General features: G+C 41.6%; 1 protein-coding gene across 1 annotated transcript; it reads right to left on the bottom strand.

The window, feature by feature from the left end:
• Positions 1 to 2,148: 2,148 nt before the first annotated feature.
• On the bottom strand, positions 2,149 to 19,380 carry LOC121369130. Its single transcript, XM_041493995.1, has 3 exons — positions 19,258 to 19,380; positions 13,736 to 14,017; positions 2,149 to 3,634 (listed from the first exon to the last, which is right to left on the bottom strand). Exons 2-3 carry the CDS (start codon positions 13,850 to 13,852, stop codon positions 2,453 to 2,455), a joined length of 1,299 nt encoding a protein of 432 aa, XP_041349929.1. The 5' UTR covers positions 13,853 to 14,017; positions 19,258 to 19,380; the 3' UTR covers positions 2,149 to 2,452.
• Between the last annotated feature and the right edge of the window lie 2,951 nt (positions 19,381 to 22,331).

The following is a 22,331-nucleotide window of genomic DNA, read 5'->3' as shown; positions in this document are numbered from 1 at the left end:
AGTGCGTCGTTAAATAAAACATTTCTTTCTTTCTTTCTTTTTCTGTTTAATCTAAATGGTCTTTCTAGAATTTAGACGACCAAAAACAGCATTCTCAGTGTTAAATATTTTTGTTTTTATGTGTACAACAGTTTATAAAATTTAATATTCCCTTTTAAAGGGACATACCCTAGTTTCAACCCGTAAAAATTAACACTAAGTTTAGTTAATATACATACCTGTAACACGTTTGGATAAAGTTACAATTGAGTGAAGCATGAGTCTGTGACTTTGAAATGGTGAATTATCCTCTAAAAATAGACTAAAACGCCACTCCATAACTGTTACTTCTCAGACGCACTTGCGTTTTTTAAAATATGAGAAATGCCATTTGTGATATTAAAAACACCAGGATGACCAAAAGCAATTCAAATGTACGTCTATTAATAATCTAAACAATAAAATCCAAGTAAAGTATTATTTAAGTTATCAAAAACGGTTATAATAGTAAAAACATACGCGTTAGTGTTTAAAAACTAGGGTATGTCCCTTTAACAACTCATATTTATTTGATTACATTAATAAGGCATACAATTAATACACAATGCAACAAGGTGCAAAATGTGGTCTGTATATATTTATATATTTCACACTTGACATCTGTTTTTAATCAGGCCTGATGGGCAGAATATAAACCTTGGAGGAAGGGGGCATAAATCTAAATAATGCAGGGCAGAACCTAATCTAAACTAAGTTGGGTGGCAGTACAAAAACAATATAGACACAGTAATATAATCATAAAATACCCTATTGTGGTGATCGAAGTTTTTAGGGGATCGGGTTATGCTTCCCTAGAAATTATATTGAACGAAAATTTGCTTGGAGCAGGAGGGGGTTTTGACCCCAGATACCCCACACCCCCGCACACTACTGAGCACGTGCAGTGGCAGAGGTGAAACAGAATGTCTTACTGCGGCAAGTTCCAGGTTGGGAACCTAAATTAATGTAGGACAAATATTGAATATATGGTCAAAACCTCTTAAATATGCATGGTAATATATCTGGTCAACTTTGGGGGTGGGGGTGATGGCGCTGTAGTCACTAGGGGATACTGTTCAACTGGCACTCTATCAGAAAATCTTCAGCTTACATGTAGTATGTGCATGCAAAGTGTTACAATTCTATCGTTCTTATTCGTTCTTAATAACTGTCCAAATGTCAGTCTAGCTCACATGCCACTGGTGTAGGAAGTGGGGGTGGGGGTGGTGTTATATAGATATTTTGCTTTATATTTGCTTTATAAATAGTGTAAAAGTGTAAATATAAAAGTGTGCCCCTCCCCCCCGTTTAGGCAATCTTCCTACGTCACTGCTTGCCGTCAGAGTACTCGGGCTATATGATGTAAAAAAAACCCACACACCACCATCCCCCCCCCCCCCTCTCTCTCTCTCTCTCTCTCCGTCTCTTTCTTTCTCTCTCTCTCTCGCAGCGGGTCCAAAAGCCTCTCCCCCCCCCCTTCTCTCTCTCTTTCTCAGCGGGTCCAACAGCCCCCTCTCTTTCTCTCTCGCAGAGGGTCCAACCGCCCCTCTCTCTTTCTCTCTCTCGCAGCGGGTCCACCCCCATCTATCTCGTCCAATCTCTTTTTTGTTTCCCCCTCTCTCCCCCCTCCCCTTCTCTCTCTCTCTCTCTCTCTCTCTCTCTCTCTCTCTCTCTCTCTCTCTCTCTCTCTCTCTCTCTCTCTCTCTCTCTCTCTCCGTCTCTTTCTCTTTCTGCATGGGAGTCTTTTTCTTTCTTTTTTTTTAAAATGTTGGTTTCTTGAAATAATAAGATGACTTTATTTCAATATTATTTACTGTTTTATTGTTGCATCTGTATATTTTATCATGTGTCGAGAGAGACCTTAATATAGTCATTTATGTTTGACCAATCCACTACGAATACAATTTGGTAAATAATTATGGTTTAAACCAAAGATAGATTTAGAAGTAATCTATCTTGCGCACATTCACATGCACACATGTAGCATATATCACACACACACACACACACACACACACACACACACACACACACCACACACACACACACACACACACACACACACACGAAGACGTTAAAACGGCTGTTAAAATATATAATATATCATGGCACGCTTTTGTGTATTAAAAATAATTTAATTCCATATATCATTACATGTACATACATTGTACATCTGTTGTAAAACACACAATTGTAGGGTAATACAAAAAAAAAAGTATTACATTTCGAATATAATTAATAATAAATATAGACAAAGAACATGGACTAGAGCGTAGATGTATAATAATTAAAAAATATATAATATATATATATATTATATTGAAAGCAATCACTTCTAAAAGCAGGCCGCTCACATTAGCAAATGTTTTTTGATATTTTTAATTTGAGTTTAGTTTTGACAGAATAAGCTCAAGTGAAAGCACTCTGTATACTGTCAAATAGTCGAAATCGATTCCTTTTCTTTAAGGTGGCTACTTCCTCGTTCGAGGTTTGAGTGCACCAACCTGACTCGAGCGACCGGGTTTCCTGTGCCAGGATCAGCATACTTGTGCGACTCAAATTCGTCTTGTCCAACAGTATCAATCGTTCTCCGCGCATCTGATTCTGGAGATTCTACAATCTTGCTCTTTGGGACGTCGAGATATTTTTCTTCATCCTGTTGTATACGATTTGTCTGATCTATGATCATTTTTAAATCGTCGATGCTCTTTTGCATATGTGCCAGAGCCCAGTTTTGACTGTCAGCGCTATCAGAATCAGATTCGTGTAAATCCTCGTTTTCGTTGTCATCTGTTTGTGAATCGGAATCGGAATACTCGTTTTCGATGTCATCTGTTTGTGAAGAATGTTCGCTGTTGACAGACTTTTTTCGACTAGATTTTACGCCTGCTTTTTTACCCTTTGGTCTAGATTTTTCTACGACCTCGCTGTTGGCAATCCTGTCATTCACTGATATTAACTTTATCTCTCTGTGTTGCTCCGTGTCAGACCGTTCATCGACCGGTACGTTGGAGTTCTCGCTGCTGTTCTTTTCATGGACCGACGGTTTTCTCCGGATGGGAGCGCCGGATATCTGAAATCCGCGCCTCGACGCCGTTCTGTGTCGTCCCGTTTGAGGGTTTCTGCTGTTCCAGGCATAGGAGAAGAACATTTTGATATAGCCCGTGCAGAGTTTGTACCTGGAGCTGTTCATGTCGTTCAAGACGCCGCGCCGAATGAAGATCTTTCCCTTCCTGAGGATGATGTCGTCAATCTCGTCCGCTATTCTCTCTTCCGACAGCATGTACTTGTATACGGAGGCACTCATCCCGCAGTAGCAGCCCCGGTAGTACACCGAGTAGATCCTCGACCTGCCCGGCACCTGCACGCCCACCTCGTATATGGCACGCTGGTTGCGGAAAGCCCTGAACAGCTGGTACCTGTAGTACCCGGGGCCAGTTTTGCGGTGATGCCATTCGTATTTGGACTTCCCGCGACGCGACGGACAGACGGCCATTTGCCAGGAAAACCACGTTACATACTCATTCAAGGGGCAGGGGTCGATTTTTATGCCGGCTGCTACCCGGAAACTGCGGTCAGTTGTATATTCGCGGCGCTTTCTCTTCACCTTTTTGCCCTGTGAAAAGAAATATTTCGAATCGTATAACCAAGTTAACCCAAGTGGTAAAAAGTTGTCCAGAAGATGAAACATGCAGATTGTCCAACAAATATTTTTGGAAAAATGTATGATCGTGTAGACTGGCCTTTGCCCCACATTAAAGGCGTGTCTACACGATCATACATTTGTCCAAAAACATTGTTGGACAAGCCGGGATAAATGTCCCCACTGTTTGCGCAACAAATATATGACAGTGTAGACCGCTTTTGCAACAAATTTGGACAATGCGGAACAACCTGCAACATGTTGCAAGATTTAGCTGCATGTTTCATCTTTTGGACAAATGTTACAGCTTGTCCCCACTTATAACCAACCAGACACTTTAGGTATACCATGTGACCAGAGTTCTACATAACATAATATCCAAAATGGCAGTATCAACACCAACATGATTAACTTTTATGACCAAAACCCTGCCGTTATAACGTTTTAATACATGAATACGAAGACGAAAAAGAAAAGTAGCTATAGCTGGGAGAGGAGGAGACGGATAGGGTTGAGGTTTTTTTTTTTAAGAGAGTGTTTTTGTTTGTTGGTTGTTTTAATATTTTCAAACATGCTAAATGTTCTGTTGCAATTAGGCGGGCGGGAAGTAGCCCAGTGGTAAAGCGCTCGCCTGATGCGCGGTCGGTCTAGGATCGATCCCCGTCGGTGGGCCCATTGGGCTATTTCTCGATCCAGCCAGTGCACCACGACTGGTATATCAAAGGCCGTGGAATGTGCTATCCTGTCTGTAGGATGGTGCATATAAAAGATCCCTTGTTGCTAATCGAAAAAGAGTAGCCCATGAAGTGGCGACTGCGGGTTTCCTTTATTTTAATATCTGTGTGGTTCTTAACCATATGTCTGACGCCATAATATAACCGTAAATAAAATGTGTTGAGTGCGTCGTTAAATAAAACATTTTGTTCCTATTGAAATTAAGTGCTGTATAGTGAAATGTAAAAACGTTGCCCTTCCCAAGATGCAGTGCACGCTATAGACTACGTATGCATGTTAACTGGTTGGAAATTTTAATATCTGTGTGGTTCTTAACCATATGTCTGACGCCATAATATAACCGTAAATAAAATGTGTTGAGTGCGTCGTTAAATAAAACATTTTGTTCCTATTGAAATTAAGTGCTGTATAGTGAAATGTAAAAACGTTGCCCTTCCCAAGATGCAGTGCACGCTATAGACTACGTATGCATGTTAACTGGTTGGAAATCCCCCATTAAAATAAACTGCTATTCTTCACTACTAAACTTATAAGTTATTTAAACAGTTGATTACATATTTATCAATCTTAATGCTTTTTGCTTTTTTTTTCAAACACGAAAGTAAATAAGAATCTTTAGATTATGATGTTTTTCCACCAAATTTATTTTTTGCCAAATATTTTTGTTTTTAAATTACAAACAAACGTCAAAAACCTGCAACAAATGTGGAAAAAAGTCCAAGAATGTTGCTGTATGAAGACAGAAAGCTTGTCCAACAATGTTTTTGGACAAAGGTATGATCGTTGTACACAGGGCTTTATTCAGTACAACCATTCCAAAGAACTGAATTAAAGTGTTTAAACAATACCTTAAAACAATTTTAACATAAATCTAAAACTAGGCCTAATGATACTATTCAAGTAGTAGGGGTAGCGCTTGAACTTCAAGATATGCAAATGAGCTAGGTCACGTGACCTGTCCTGCGAGCTGATTGGTTGACGTGCGTGGCCTAATGACATCACGGTGTGGCTCCAAGTTAATGGCTTTGCCTTTGGCAGCTGTCAGCTGACCTCTGTGACCTAAGCTAATGGTTTTGGTCATCTGACCTCGGTGACCTGGGTGATTGGGTTCGACAGCTGTCAGGCTTAAGCGTGGGACGCTACTTTACCGGGGGGGGGGGGGGTGGTAATGACTTTGACAGCTCTCAACTGACCTCGGCGAATAGGTTTTGACAGCTGTAGCGGTTCAGGAAAAGGGGTATTGGGTTACGAGAAAACAGGCTGGTGTGAGCGTGGGAATCAGACCTCCAAGCGTGGCATCAGTGTAAAATAATTAATATTTCAGCTGTCGGGGGTGAGTGTGGGTAAGAACAAATTGGTTTCAGACAGTTCAGACATGTTCGCGTACTGACCTCGAGATAGCGTGGGTACGCCATTCGAAAGGTATATAAAAAAAAACAAAAAACATTATTATCGGCCTCGGCTGTGTAGTGGTTAAGACTTAAGACTGGTAGGTGCTGGGTTCGCATCCGGGTATCAAATGGTGCAAGGTCACTACCCAGCCTTTTCACGAACTACTACCTCCCACTATCCTGGACAGATAGCTGACGTGTGTGTGTGTCCAGGATAGCGTGCTTAAACCTTAATGGACTATTGGATTATTGTTAGAGCGGATAATCTCACTAACAACTAAGCACTATTCACACACACCCCTCCTAGATAGCCCCAGATGGCTGACGTGTGTGTGCCCAGGATAGCGTGCTTAAACCTTAATGCCCTATTGGACTAGTGTCCACCACTATCCCCACTGTCCTAGACAGCCCTAGATAGCTTAAGTGTGTGTGTGTGTGTGTGTGTGTGTGTGTGTGTGTTTTAATTCTCCACTTGCCACAGAGGCTATCAGAGAATATATGAAAGGATATTATCGACGTTAATGAGAAACACATGTCGTTTTCACGTGCAAAGAAATATTAAAATGTTTCTTGTGAAATGCGCTGTGTCTGCCTGGGTGAATAAAGAAATACGATACCCTGAGTCGAAACAGATGTATTTTTTAGCAGAAGAAGAAGAAGAAAGAGATGACAGTAGGGGAAGAAAGGAATGTGTGACACCCCAACCCATTACTTTAAAAGCGGAAATGATTAAAATAAAAGAAAGGAATGCGTAGATGCACTCAATCAGCGGTTATTAGGGAAAGACATGTGTTAAGGAAAGAAAGAAAGAAAGAAGTGTTTTATTTAACGACGCACTCAACACATTTTATTTACGGTTATATGGCGTCAGACATATGGTTTAAGACCACACAGGTTTTGAGAGGAAACCCGCTGTCGCCACTACATGGGCTACTCTTCCGATAGGCAGCAAGGGATCTTTTATTTGCGCTTCCCACAGGCAGGATAGCACAACCCATGGCCTTTGTTGAACCAGTTATGGATCACTGGTCGGTGCAAGTGGTTTACACCTACCCATTGAGCCTTGCGGAGCATGTGTTAAGGAGAAGAAAGGAATGTTTGTGAAGGAGAAGAAAGGAATGTTTGTTAAGAAGAACAAAGGAATATTTGTTAAGGAGAACAAAGGAATGTTTGTTAAGGAGAACAAAGGAATGTTTGTTAAAGAGAACAAAGGAATGTTTGTTAAAGAGAACAAAGGAATGCTTGTTAAGGAGAACAAAGGGATTTTTCTTAAGGGAAAGAAAGGATTGTGTGACACCCCAGCCCATTACTTTGAAAGGGGAAATGATTAAAACAAAAGAAAAGAATGTGTCGATGCACATAATCGGCGGCCAGTAGGATGAAGAAAGGACTGCATGACACCCCAGCCCATTGCTTTGAAGAAAAGAATGTTTAACGCGTGACTGCAACTCAACACTTCAAACTAATCCATGATCAAGGTAAACAACTGCATTTTAAACATGAATACGTCCCTAGAGTACTAGCCTTTACAGGGCAAATGGGTAAATATAGAGGTGAGACGTAGGCCAGTGGTCAGTCTAGGATCGATCCCCGTCGGTGTCCTCATTAGGCTATATCCAACCAATGCACCACGACTTATATTAAATGTGTTATCCTGTCCTGTGCACACATCCCTTGCTACGATAAAGTAGCGGAGAGTGGCAGAAATATCAATGGTTTGATAACCAATAACCAATGACAAATCTAGTCATGGAGTAAAAAAAACAACCCGACACACATTTTATTTTATTTTATTACAATCACTAGTCTACTGACACATATATAATGGACACACACTGGGTTACATCGCGAGGCCTCAAGGGCGACATGTGAATATTATTATTAGTGTTCATTTCTCTTCATCATCTTCGTCAGTACCGGAATCATCATCTGTATCGTTATCGTCTACTTCGTCCAAATATTCGCTGATCCAGGAACGATACTGATTTAATTTAGAACGAATCTGTGGTCTCACATCTCTGTTGGGGTTCAACGACTGTAGAAATGTTCTCGTGGTGGGGTCTTTGTCAAACTAATGCATATACAGGGGTTTCCCCAGGGCCGTTAGGCGTAGCGGCCCGACACGCCTTGCTCCGTAAAGTAAGCGCTTTGACGGCGTGGAAGCGCCTTAAATCAATTGCCGCTACGCCTTGACTTGAAGTGCTTTAGAAAAACAATTACTGTAGTATATTATAATTATGTCAGAAAGCAAGAGTACGTGTCTTTAAATAACTTCCATTGCAAAGTCTTCATGTTTCTTTTGATGGCATCTTGGGACATGTTTTTTTTTCTTTGTAACGTTTCCTCTTCCTCTCGAAATAGTCACGATTGATGTCGAACTCACGCTCGATCATCAGACGTACGCCTTCATTCCCCCCCCCCCCCCCCCCCCCCCACTCGCACGTTTTAAATCGCAGATGTCGTTGCAAGTCGCTCTCGTCTTTAAAGACCAGACCACGCGTATCGCAAGACTACATACTCTTGAATTTTTTCAGATAGGGTTCTACCTAACCATCTTCTTCGTTGTCACTTTTGTAGGCGGGTATGCCTGGTAGTTTTCTCTTGAATGCGTCCCTTTGCATGATTTGCATGTAGAGTTTTTTCTCCGACGGTAGTTGCAACTCTTGTGAGACATTCGCTGTTACGTTTGTACTTTTATACCATTCGGACGAGGCCGTCTCTAAACCATTAGGTCCAAGTCGCCAATGTTTGGGCGTGGTCGGTTTCAAGTCCATCGAAAGATGTCCGTAGGGCCTGTGGGTAGCTTCCTCAAACCATTACATCAAATGACGAGTATTTCCAGGATACATCTGCTGTGCTAAGGTTAGGACTTGCTGCTTTTCGATGGGGTTGTTGAACAGCGCCAAGTAATGGCAGTTTCTTCTCTGTGTCGGGTCTTTGCTGTGATACAAGTTCTGGTTGATGGCAATCACCGAGAGGTTTCTGTAGTGACTTCCTTCTGTGAACAGGTCGGTGATGTCTTTTCCATGCCTTGAACAAATTTCGCCCGCACGGTTGCCATCGTTTGTAGAGCCACATGATGCGTTTTCGTGTTGGGAAGATTTTACCATCCCTTAGCGGTTTGTATACCAAAAATGTCTTTCCACACGAAGTGGGTCCCGACACGATCATGGTGAACGGATGTAACAATCTTAGGGGCTACTGCTGCTGCTGTTGCTGCTGCTGGGAAGGTTTATTTTCAGATTCCAAGAGTCCATGTTTATTTCGTACGTGCCGAGTTCATATATTTTTTCGCAAATGTGACACTGATTCATGATCTTGTCTGTTCAAATACTGAACCTGAAATGACGTTGTCTGGCCCCTATGATTCCTTTTATAGTCTTTTTTAGAAATGCTTCTGCCTTTTCGGGGCTTTCCAACCCGCACCACTTCTACTGGTATGACATGTTACTCCTCAAAACGTTCTACCTCAAACGACGATGTTACAGGTCAGGTCAGGTCATAGGGTTTTACGTGCACATTCAGAACAAGCTGTTGTATCGTACGCCTGTCATGGGCACAAGGCCGGCTCCTCCGTCCATGACAGGAAAGGGGGGGGGGGGGGAGAGGAGGGACCGCCTGCACTGGCAGGTGCAAGGGAGCACCAGCAGCCCGACCAAGGTCGGTAGCAGGCGGGGGACGATGTTACCCATTATCCTTTTATTTATACTTTCTACAATTTCGCGCATGCGCATAACAATTTGTGTGATACGTATGACCCGTGCCCCATTCCAAAGCATAGCTCATGCACGGCTCGGGGTCACCCTTACATTAATAACAAATACAACGTGTTATTCACATGTTTATTTTACAAAACGAAAAGTAGCACACCCAAGCAATACGTGTTTAATGTCTGAACACATCGTTAATGTAGGGACATCTCGGGGATAGCCTGTATTGTTCCATCACGGGTTCTTCCATCTTCTTCCATGCGTAGGCGCGTAGTCTATAACAATAACAGGCGACGGCATCATGGTCTCCCGTGTAGAAGAAACCGGCCTTTACGAGTTCCCTCGGTCTCTGGCTCATCTGGAGGGGCCACCGACCAAATGTGTAGAGTCGTCTGTAGAATCCTAAGTAATATCGGTATCATAGGTATCATCGTATGCAGCGTCCTTTTTATATTCTCGAGCAGCATCCGTCTGATCCATGGGTTCTTCATCCACGATTTCGCGGGGTTCACGGGTATCCGTAGGTTCTTCGTCCACGATTTCACCGGGTTCACGAGCAGCATCCGTTTGATCTGTGTTATTCGTAGACATGTTCTCATTGTTTTGGTAGCCCATCTTTTGCATTTGATCGAGTGTCTTTCGGGACATTTGCATACCAAGACGCCATCACTGCTACCGCTGCTACTGTTGCTACTGCTGCTGTCCATTCCAGGGGTTGAAATTTAATTTTTTGACCACTATCCCAAAGGAATAGTGAATTTCAAAAAACACTATTCCGTGCATATACTATCCCTTCAATTATTAATGTACCAGTACTTTTCCTGACTGTGCTACGTCACCCTGTACAACATTAGGTAAGGAACAATTGTTTATAATATTATACCAGTCTATGCATTACTGCGTACTAGCTGGAATTACAAACGAACTCCCTCCAAACATTAGTCTCGATCAAAAAGACGTTTATTTTTGTACCGGTAAGTGCATGAGAAAGGTCTTAGTAGCGCGAGGATTTGTTCTGCAGAAAAATATAGCTGACCTCAGACCACAATTAATTTCGCTATATGTTTCTATATAGCCTTAGTGGCTATATCATTTTTATTAATATCAGCAGGCCCGTGGATTTTTGTATGTACCTTTGTCTGCCTGGGTGACACATACCCTGAAAAGCAATCTAATTAAAATTAGCTCCACTATTACATGTGGATCTAACAGCAGCCAGTTGGAGCTCGTGTCCACCAATCAAAACCTTACTTGCAGAATCATGCCAGTGATTTAAAAATAATTTGAAAACATTCCGAATTATCCTGAGGGTATACGACATGTTTCGTGTGAATTACGAATGCCTTAAAACATGTTTTATTTTATAAAATAAATAATTTGTAATGTAAAACTGAAGACTGATTTAGTTTTTAGTTTTTTTAATAAATAAACAATTTGTAATGTAAAATTGAAGACTGACAACCCATCCCGTACGTATTGGTATGGTTCGCTGTACTGCGGCCACTAAAATAGACTCGCCCGATATTTTTAGAATTTGTATGCTCCCAAATAACGTTATAAAAGGCGAAGTGTGATTGGTCAATATTTAAATTATTATTTACAGACGAAATGTTACTTGGACATTGGAGACTACTGATTAAAATTAGTTCTACTGGTCTAAATAAGGCATTCGTAATTCACATGAAACATGTCGTATACCCTCAGGATAATTCGGAATGTTTTCAAATTATTTTCAAATCACTGGCATGATTCTGCAAGTAAGGTTTTGATTGGTGGACATGAGCTCCATTTTGGCTGCTGTTAGATCCACATGTAATAGTGGAGATAATTTTAATTAGACTGCCTGAAAAGGACAACCCCAGGCCGGAGTACACCCATTTTACACAAAAAGCACTACTTTTGCATGGGTCGGAATTACCACAAACAAGTCTTCAATGTCAACAAGTTACACATGTTTACAAACTACATGCTCTTCCCTGTCACTTCAGTCAAATAGTTGCCACTTCATAGCCGTCTACCATGAAATAATCACAGTCAAACAGCAGACTACTTGCGCGGTCAAATTTCCGGAGTTCCCAAATGGGAAGATAACTGTAATCTGAGGCCAGCTGAAGAAAAAGTGTAAGCGGAATAGTCGCAGGCGATTTTCGGTATTCCGTGCTATATTTTCACTTTCATGATCGAATATTGGAAGAATTGTTTTACTATTCCGTTTCGAAATTTACTATTTGCGGAATAGCGGAATAGCGTAAAATTCGACCCCTGCATTCTCGAATAAAGCCATTTGGAGCGTACGTCTTCTCTTTACAAGGGTTGACGGACGAATGACGCACAGTTCAGGTCAGGTCAGATCATAGGGCTTTACCTGCACATCCAGAGCACGCCTATCCTGGGCACAAGAGCCGGCCTTGGCCGCCTCCTATGTCCAGGACAAGAAAGGTGGGTATGGGAAGAAGGAGGGACCACCTGTACTGGCAAGTGCAAGGGAACACCAGCAGCCCGACCACAGGCGGGTGCGCACAGTTCTAAAATCTATGGTTTTTATACACAATGTCTGGGGTTTCCCCCTCACATCACAACTCCGAACATGTCTAGACACGTTCGAAACGAGTTTAATTTCCAGGATTACATTCCGAACATGTCATGGCTCCCATCAGATTCTAATGATCCCAAGTGGCATGGATCTCTCAGCTCAGGCACGAAGTAGTACATACCAGCAAAACCTTTGTGGGTGTTTTCCCCATTGTTCGCCATTCAGTCTAACACCTCGACGTAAAGGCTTCAGTTCTTGCCCGTAATACCACCACTGACGAATGTCCACACCCTTGTAAATGGTCCTGACGTAGACGATGCCGCCGAGATATTGTGATGTGTCCCGTTTGAATGTTGCTAGTTCCAACCACTGCTTCATCGTCAGAGGGACGCCTTTCTTGGTAGGAAACAGTTTACCACGATTTTCGTCAAACTGACAAATATGAATAGCAATATCCCCATTCCACGTGTGTACCCACGCTATCTCGAGGTCAGCACGCGAACATGTCTGAACACGTTTATAGAACTGGCTGAAACCAGTTTGTTCTTATCCACACTCACCCCCGACAGCTGAAATATCCATTATTCTACACTGACGCCACGCTTAGAGGTCAGGTTCCCACGCTCACACCAGCCTCTTTTCTCATAACCCAATACTCCTTTTCCTGACCCCCCTACAACTGTCAAACCCATTCACCCAGGTCACCGAGGTCAGATGTCAGCTGCCAAACCCATTAACCCAGGTCACAGAGGTCAGCTGACAGCTGCCAAAGTCATTAACTTAGAGCTAGGCCGTGACCTCATTAGGCCACGCCCCGTCAACCAATCAGAGCGCAGGATAGGTCACGTAACCTAGCTATTTTGCATATCTTGAGGCTCAAGTGCCACCCCTACTAGTTACACATTTGATGCGCAAATCAGTTTCTTCATTAATTAACGTTATTAGCTAATCATATATACACCAAAAATCTACATTGAAACGAACATTGTCTGATGACATTGGGAAACATAGCACGTGTAATTATACTTGGGATATGTTTCAGGCCACTGAATGATGCAGTACACCACTGTTAAATTAATTTATCCTATCACTTACCCATGACATCCATGTCATAAACCCATGTGATAATGTACTATACACACACACACAAACACACACACACACACACACACACACACACGTATTGGATATTTTAAGAATAGTAATTGGGAATTTTCAGTGGCACTTTCATTTGGGAAGGGGCCTATAGATCTCAGGATCCACAGAATGTCTGGATTTAAATCCTTGCATAGGATAGACACTGGCGTTGCCAAAATTTTATAGTGGGGGGGGGGGGCCTACACTGCGTATGTATTATATATAGCACGAGCGTAGGAAGATGCCAGAAAGTGTGTGTTTAGGGGGCGGGGGGGGGGGTGCACACATACATACACATATTTAATACATGTATAAATATATATTAAAAAACCCCATCCCTGCTGCTAAAAAGTGGGGGGCATATGCCCCCTTGTCCTCACCCCCCACCCCCCACCCCGCTTCCTACGCCAGTGTATAAGTATGTATGATTTTATAAAATTTAACAGTTTTAAGAAAAATGTTTGACTGGGGGGGGGGGGATGGCTGCTCCGTGCCCCCCCCCCCCCCCCCCCGCCCCCCCCCCCCCCCCCCCCCCCCCCTCGCTACGCCACTGGCTAAGCATTTTTACCGTCAAAACGAGGTATCTCAGACTGGCAGTCGAGTGGTCTCTCAGACTAATTGTTTCTCCGAGAACTCTGGGTGCTTTCTTTTTCTTCTTTTTATTTACTGCATAACCGTTGGCCATTTTTATTTTCGCTTCTCCTTTGACGGCAGTTCCTACAGAGTTATCTCCTTTGCTTCGTTAATTTATAGATGGCGTTTTATGATACTTCTTATCAGCAGCAAGGAAAGCGGTGGTCCTGCATATATATGTTCTACTATCGCAACATCTAATTCCATCTACAAAATCCTGTAAAAAACAAAAAACAGGGGGACGCGTCCCCCTCACTTTTCAACGCCGGAGGACAATCTATATAAATACCCCCCACACACTTTTTCGTTTAACACACACACACAAACATTGACGCCCATCACACACACACGAACAAAATAAGAGAATGTATTGTTATAATCCATCCGACAGGGAACGCCTTTTTTCATACTATGAAATTTACTACAAGTTATTTATTTCTAAGCCGATTGCTTTCTAAATTGCAACAATAGTGGGTGGGTTTGTTTGTTTGTTTGTTTGTTTGTTGGGTGGTGGTTGTTTTTTTGTTTTTGGGTTGGGTTTTTTTTGTTTGTTTCCAAAATACTTTCCTTCTTACGTCAAACCCACTGCGCGTGCTGCATTCTCTGAGAATGGCCAATACAGCACAAATAAATTTTGAGTAAAAGTCAGTATCTATCTGTGATATTTGTGTTTTTGCACGGTTCTTTACACTGTGTTTTTGTTGTTTGAATTTTTATATTGATGTTGATCATCACTTTATTTGTTTGCATTACCATAATTTGACACCGAATAGCCGATGTATTTTTCGTGCTGGGGTGTCGTTAAACATTCATTCATTTATTCATTCTTACGTCAAACCAAATTGAAATTATTTACACAAAAAAAGAAGAAAGAAAGAAAGAAAAAAAAAACCCCACCCAAAACAACAACAAAATAAAACAACTTTTGGTAGGAGGATGGGACGGACTATACAAGTAAATAGCCATCGGACTTAAGACTGGTAGGTAGGCCTACTGGGTTCATAATAGTATAGGGGATATCGGTTAGTTTAACGACTCGGTGAATAGGTGTAAGTTCACTACACCGACTTCTCTCGCATTAACCATTAACCCACTGTCTCCTACAGTAACAAGCCGTGTAGATACCTGCGGTATCTGCCCAGGATAGCGTGCTTGAACCTAAACTGGATATAAACACGAAAATAAGTACGACTGACTGAATGAATGAACGAATGAACGAACGAACGAATTAGAAGTAAACCAGTCTTCTTTAACTTATTGTCGTGCTTATATGCAACTAAGGTTCAAGTACGCTGTCCTGGACACACATCTCAGCTATCTGGGCTGTTTGTCCATGACAGTGGGTTAGTTGTTAGCTGTTGGTGGTTAGTGAGAGAGAGAGAGGGTGTAGTGATCTTACTCCTACTAATTGAGTCGTTAAAACTCGCTCTGGATGGGAGCTGGTACTGGGCTACGAACCCTGTACCTACCAGTCTTATGTCCGATGGCTTAACGACGACACCGCCAAGGCCGGTTACTACTATTACTACTTTGTCAGGCATAGACGTACGAGACAGAGGGGCAAGGGGGGCGGGGGCGGGGGCGGGGGAGGGGGCGGGACAGTTGGAACAAAACCTCAAATTCGGGCAAAAATGATACAGATATTCGGGTAAAATATGGCAACCTGACACCTTTTTAACCATGTATTTCCATCATTCTGCCCTCAAAATCCATGTAAGTGCGTACAGATTCGTTTGCAACCCTATATAGCTGTTTGGTAGTAATGCAAATATAATTAAATGTTGTTATGCAGATTCGGGCATTTTCGTTTAATTCGAGCAAAAGCCAGCCTGCCCCCCCTCCCCCCAACCCACCCACCCCCACCCTACAAAAAATGGAACCCGTACGCCTAAGATCATCTGATGTCAGGAGCTGTTCAATAATTATATAACGTGAAATGTTGCATTTCATCAGGTTATGCTTTGTAACGCCAGGTTATGCTTTGTATGTCCTTCATACGAGAAAACCGTTATCCGCGACCAAGACCGTATCTCTGCACAATGCACCAGCCTTGGTGGCGTCGTGGTTAGGCCATCGGTCTACAGGCTGGTAGGTATTGGGTTCGGATCCCAGTCGAGGCATGGGATTTTTAATCCAGATACCGACTCCAAACCCTGAGTGAGTGCTCCGCAAGGCTCATTGGGTAGGTGTAAACCACTTGCACCGACCAGTGATCCATAACTGGTTCAACAAAGGCCATGGTTTGTGCTATCCTGCCTGTGGGAAGCGCAAATAAAAGATCCCTTGCTGCTAATCGGAAAGAGTAGCCCATGTAGTGGCGACAGCGGGTTTCCTCTCCAAATCTGTGTGGTCCTTAACCATATGTCTGACGCCATATAACCGTAAATAAAATGTGTTGAGTGCGTCGTTAAATAAAACATTTCTTTCTTTCTCTGCACAATGCAGAGTCGAGTGGGTATATGGCAAAATGGTGGCCAACACCCACCCTACCAGTAGCTGACTCCCTGTGACATATCTTAATTAACATTATTTGATTTTTGATTATTATTTTTTTAGGGTGGGTGGGTGGGGTAATAGTTTGTTTTGTTAAGATATCGGCTTTATTCTCACTCCCTGAAAGTTCGTTCCACGAGGAATGCGCTGATTCAGAGCAATGATACTATATTTAGTAATGTTCCGAACATGACATGAGGATTGGATAGGATAGGATAACATATTAACGTGCCTATATCCAATTAAGTTTCAAGCTGAGGATTGGAAATCACACGTGTGCTAACCTGTATTTCCATCATTTTACCCTCAAAAAGTTGTGATCGATGTAAAAATGCGTAGTGATTCATTTTCAGCCCTGTATAGCTGTTTGGTAGTAATGCTACTATGAATAAATGTTATGCAGATTCGGGCATTTTTGTTTAATTCGGGCAAAAGCCAGCCTGCCCCCCTACAAAAACAGAAGCCCGTACGCCTATGATTATAATGTTTTAATACATCCTTTGGCAGGTAAACTTACTGCTCCAATCACCAATTGCAACAGCCCTTGGAAAAAGGTTAAATAAAGTTGATACGCCATAATAGTACAACCTTATGTTTAAGTCTTTACGCCAAACAATGAAGACAATTCAGATCGGAGTTGTTCATCTGATACAATTATTTGTATAATGTCCGTAAAGTTTTACTTCAGAATGTTTTTCTTTACCGTAATACTACGTAACAAGATTCAGGTACGGCGAAGCATTTATGATTCTGTTGTCGAGTAAAACACGCGGGGTTTCGATTCAATAATTCCGAATCAAAAATATTATTGGTAGTAAATCTTAAGTCTAAGAGGAATTTTACTTGTAAAATGCTGGAAATTGCATTTCAGGACATCTAGTTTCAAACATTTACGGGGAGAATACCCCCCGAACCTCCCCACCCCAAGAAACTTTGCTTTGCACCCTTGATCTCAGTCAGCCCCCCCCTCCCCCCCCCCCCCCCCCCCCCCCCATGTCTAGGCTACTTGCAATCCGCCGTACCTGCTACCTTAACAAAACTTCGAAGCACGTTTAGAATTGCAGTAATTTATAATTGAATATAGTTTTATATACTCACATTTATGATTCTGTTGTCGGACAAACACGCGGGGTTTCGATCGCTCGTGTCCTGTTCGAAACGTTACTAAATACGTATAATGTAGTATCACTGCTCTGAATTAGCGTATTCCTCGTGGAACGATCTTTCAGGGAGTGCTTCTGCTCAGGCCGAATGGCGAATTACGCCTGGCAGAACCTCGCGCAATTCGCCATTCTAACCGTCGCAAGATAAAGCCGATATCTTAAGACAGTACCCAGTTATTCTCTATAAACAGCCTTTTAATTGTAATTTTAAACATTCGCACCTTTCATAAAGTTCTATTATCAACATTGAACAATTTTGCAACTCTTACGACTTCTGTTAATGTGTATTAATTTTTAATTTAGGGCCATGGGCCCCATTTTACGAAGCGATCGACTTCGATGAAATTGCATAGGGCAAAAAACATGTAATTTTGTGCCGGCTGCCATTTTGCCTTTCTATGGAATACTCTCCAAGAGGGGTGAAAGGATATGACTTAATCTAACAACGTCATGACATGTTATGATATAAAAGCAAACATGATGACGTCATATTAATTAATCAATTAATTTTTATTATTATTATTAAATTATTATTATTATTTTTTAATGTACTTTGGAAGCTTTTACCCTCTAGAAAAGTATTCCACAAAAAAGCAAAATGGCAGACGGCAGAAAACTGTATTGCCCATAATTAGTCCTTATTTAGTCATTTTGTTTGCTTCTTGTTTATGCATATGTTTTGCATCCAGTTCCGTATGTGGAATGTTTATATGCAATAAAGTTTTTATCTTTTATCTTTATCTTTTGCCCTATGCGATCTCAGCGAAGTCAATACTGGTGACATCGTTACAGTCTCATATGTGGGATCTGTATCACTGTAATGGTTTTCGCGCAACTTGTGTCTGGACAAACTGTGAGGAAAATGTAATAGTAATTAAAGGTAGGAGAGTAATTTATCGTAGTTGTTAGACTTTAGTTTTTAAACACTAAGACACATGTTTTATTATCAGAGTCGTTTATGATCACAGAAATCAAACATTACTTATATTTTATTGTTTAGATTATCCATTTCCGTACAAACGAAGTGTTTCTGGTTATCCTGGTGTTTGTAATACCACAAATTGCATTTTTCATATTTTTAAAAACGCACGTGCGTCTGAGAACTAACAGTTATGGAGTCGCGTTTTAGTTTATTTTTAAGGGTATTTCAACGTCACAGACTCTTGTTTCACTTTGTTGTATCCAAATTTGTTACAAGTTTGTTAATTAATCAAACTTAGTGTCCATATTTACGGGTTGAAACTAGAGTCTAGGTGAAAAATATGCCTTAGTGTTTAAAAACTTGTGTCTGTCCCTTTAAGTGCATAAGGTAGGCTAACTATAGTTCGTCCCATCATTCTATAAAACTATTTTTTTGTAAGTAATTTCAGTTTGGTTTGACGTAAGAAGAAAAGTAAAGGCGTTTTGGAAATCACAATAAAATACTATTGTATATGCAACTACAAATCAATCGGCTCAGAAATAAATAATTTGTAGTAAATATCATAGCATGAAAAAAACAGGCTTTTTCTGTGGGACAGATGGCATTCGCCTCCTATAATCTTCACTCGCAACCGTCTAGACCCCCTCTGCTAAAATTCCTGCACACGTTCATACCACGTCCTTTGATGTACCAGTCATGAATCACTGGCTGCGATGGGTGAAAATCCGATTCCGTCAAGGGAGATCGATCTTCCAGTGCATGGAACCTCAGGCAAGCGCCCCTCTGATTTTCGCTATAAGCTAAGCCTTGTCACTTAAATGTGTTGCATTTTGGGTTAAGCACTAAATAATATGTACTGTCAAATATATTTCTACATACCTTCTTACTATGCACGTTCGAGTTATTTAACAAGGAACATTTCAGTTTGCAATTTCACTCGTAACTTTCGTAATAAATAGAAATAATTGATTAACTAAGTTGTCGAAAATGACGTAATAAAATGATGACGTCAGTCGGCCAAAATGTGCCAAAGCCAAGGAGACAGAATACAAGTTAATTTGTTTTAACGCCAACACGATAGACCTAGTCCTTCCAATCAGTAAACGTCGTTTTCTTACTATGTTATGCATTACAATCTATTTATTTCTGAAAAGATTGTTTTTTAAATTGCATAGACAAAAAGCTATGTTCATGGATAGGCCTACTGGGAAGGAGTATAGATATGTCAAACACTCGATAATTTTGAAATGTAGGCCACATTTAGAGGAGAGACGCTATATTTCCCCCATTAGCAGCAAGGGATCTTTTATATGTACTTTCCAACAAACATGACAGCCCACACCACGGTCTTTGATTGGTTTATTGAAAACATATTTTGTCGTACAAAGAACAAAAGAATCGGGCTCAAGTTGGCTATTCTTCTAATCTTTGTCACTTTGTGGAATACCATTAGGCTAGTTAAGAAAGTCATTCCTTTTATTATTTTAAACACTGTAAACAGCTTTTTGTTTTTCTTTTCTTTATTTCCTTTCATTAAATGTTGTTAGACCAGTTATTATATATGTAGCGAATAAAGTAAGGCAAATGTGGGCATGCCAGTGGTTATCCTTGCAGCTTCTAGTTATTTCTCTTCTAAATTATCTGTTTAATTGAGAACAACCACCCCAGACCAATTACTAATCCACTTTAAAAGATTGCCTTTGTTATACTGTTTAAGTTTATAGATGAATCTTCTATGCCATCATCAATCAAAGACGTTGGACTTGTCACAGAAAACAGAAATAGTTTTTGTTTAATGGTGGTTTTAGGTGGGTAATTTTCCAATTTATAGGACATTCTGCTGAAATCAGTGATTTATTAAAGAGCAATTGAAAAGGCCTTTGATATACATATGCCACTCGAGGGGTACTGGATGAGACGGGGGTGGGGGAATCAATAATACATTTTATTTTAAATTAGAAAATGGGTGCATCAAAGGGGTTCGACCCTATGATCAAAGCACCTCAAGAGAGCGCTCTAGATACCGACTAAGTTAGACTCGACCCGGAGAATAAGAGAAGGACCCCACCGTATTATTATCAGTTAGCAGTAAGCCTAAATGGGCGAGACGTAGCCCAGTAGTAACTTCGCCAAATGCGCGGTGGGTCCGGGATCGATTCTCATCGGTGGGCCCATTAGGCTATTTCTCGTTCCAGTCAGTGCACCACGACTTGTATTTCAAAGGCCATGGTATGTGTTATCCTGTGGGATGGTGTATATAAAATATTCCTTGCTATTAATGGAAACATGTACAGGGGTTTCCTCTCTAAAGGCCCTGCTACACGATACGAGTGACTCGTACGAGTCAATCGGATTGCAATGCCAACAAGCATATCGTAACGTGTGGCATGTCATACGATTGAATCGGCCCGAGTCACTCGTACGAGTCGAAGTTTAGAACTCGTTCTATTTTCATACGATTGAATCGGACGTTTGGGGACGTTGACCAATCAGATCGTGGCGCAGATAACGTTGACGTTCTGAGTGTAATGGCGGAAAACTCTGTTCGCTTGTCGTCGGTACAGACCCAACAGTTCATAAAGTTGTATCAGTGGCACAACTCTTTGTGGGATGTGGCCAGTCATTTATATAAATACAGAGACGTTACGACAGCCGCCTTCTTATCATTACACAACATTGTTTACCATGGTTACAGGAAGGATATTTTTCAATGACGTCACGTTTCATACGATTGACAAGTACCGTGTGGCAACACGTCCGATTCAATCGATCCGATTGACTAACTCGTACGAGTAACTCGGTCCGATTCTATCGTATCGTGTAGCAGGCCCTTAAGACTAAATGTCAAAATTACTAAATGTTTGACATCCAATAGCCGATGATTAATAAATCAATGTGCTTTAGTGGTGTCGTTAAACCAAAAACACTAATTTTTAACAGTAGACCTAAAGTGGTTTTTAATCATTTTCCAATAGATAGACAGTGTGTCTGCCAGAAAGAAATTTTTGGGTATGGCACTATGGAATTGAATGCAACCACAGTCAACAGGGGGTATGGGGGACCTCCCCCAGAATGAAAATGGGTTATGTTTAGGGTTAGGGTTAAGAAAATCATACAGTAATGATGAGAGTCATTAATTTTGTCAAAATGTTAACTTAAAAAAATAAACTGTTTTACCCTCTGGCCGAAAAACCCCTGATAGAATAGCATATATACTATTGCCATTGACTAGCACTGGTTGGAACCTGACACACCTCTCCATTTTGAAGGATTACTTGGGCGGATCCTGGATTTTGTAACGGGGTGGGGGAATCACAATTTGAGTTTGTTGAAGGCAAATGAGCCTAGCTCTCAAACTAGGGTGGTTCGGGGCATGCTCCCTGTAACATTTTGAAAGAAAGATGCTTAAAGACACGTGTTCAGGGCAGTTTAGTGGTGTATATTGTGGATGATGAATTTAAAAAGCCCACCCAGTCATTAAAAATAATACTTCATTAGGACGGGCAAAGGGGAGGGGGTCGCGGGGCCCTTGTGATCCCCTCTTGATCTGCGCCTAGGATTTATAATCGATCCTGTGATGCATCGCACCTCAGTGGAGGTTCCTGTCACTAACCTACACCCAGCTCTCATTCCAGAACAGACAGTCGGTGTAGGCGTAGCCAGACGTTTACAGTGGGGGTGGGGTGGGGGTGGGGGGGGGGTCGTGTTATGGGCGACATGAAAATATAAAAGGTGGTGAGTTAAAAAAAGTTAAAAGGTGTGATTGAAGGTACCAACCCCTCTCGCCCCCCCCCCCCCCCCCCCCAACCACGCCTGGCTATGCTAGTAAAAAGCGTGTATAAAAGCCACCTGGCAACCATCCGTGAATAAAGTCCTGCCCTTGTGCCCAGGACAGACGTGCGCTACAACAGCTTGCTCTGAATATGCACGTAAAGCCCTATGACCTGACCTGA

The sequence above is a fragment of the Gigantopelta aegis genome, chromosome 3 (assembly GCF_016097555.1).
Source record: "Gigantopelta aegis isolate Gae_Host chromosome 3, Gae_host_genome, whole genome shotgun sequence".
NCBI classification, from domain to species: Eukaryota; Metazoa; Mollusca; class Gastropoda; order Neomphalida; family Peltospiridae; genus Gigantopelta; species Gigantopelta aegis.
The sequence above is the reverse complement of the archived record's forward strand: the minus strand, read 5'-3'. Positions and strand labels throughout refer to the sequence as shown.

Coding starts and splice junctions, on each gene's coding strand:
- LOC121369130 (XM_041493995.1), bottom strand. CDS start 13,852: ATGGCCAACGGTTATGCAGTAAATAAAAAGAAGAAAAAGAAAGCACCC. Junction 3,635..13,735: donor TGAGATACCTCGTTTTGACG/GTAAAAATGCTT, acceptor TTCTTTTCACAG/GGCAAAAAGGTGAAGAGAAA.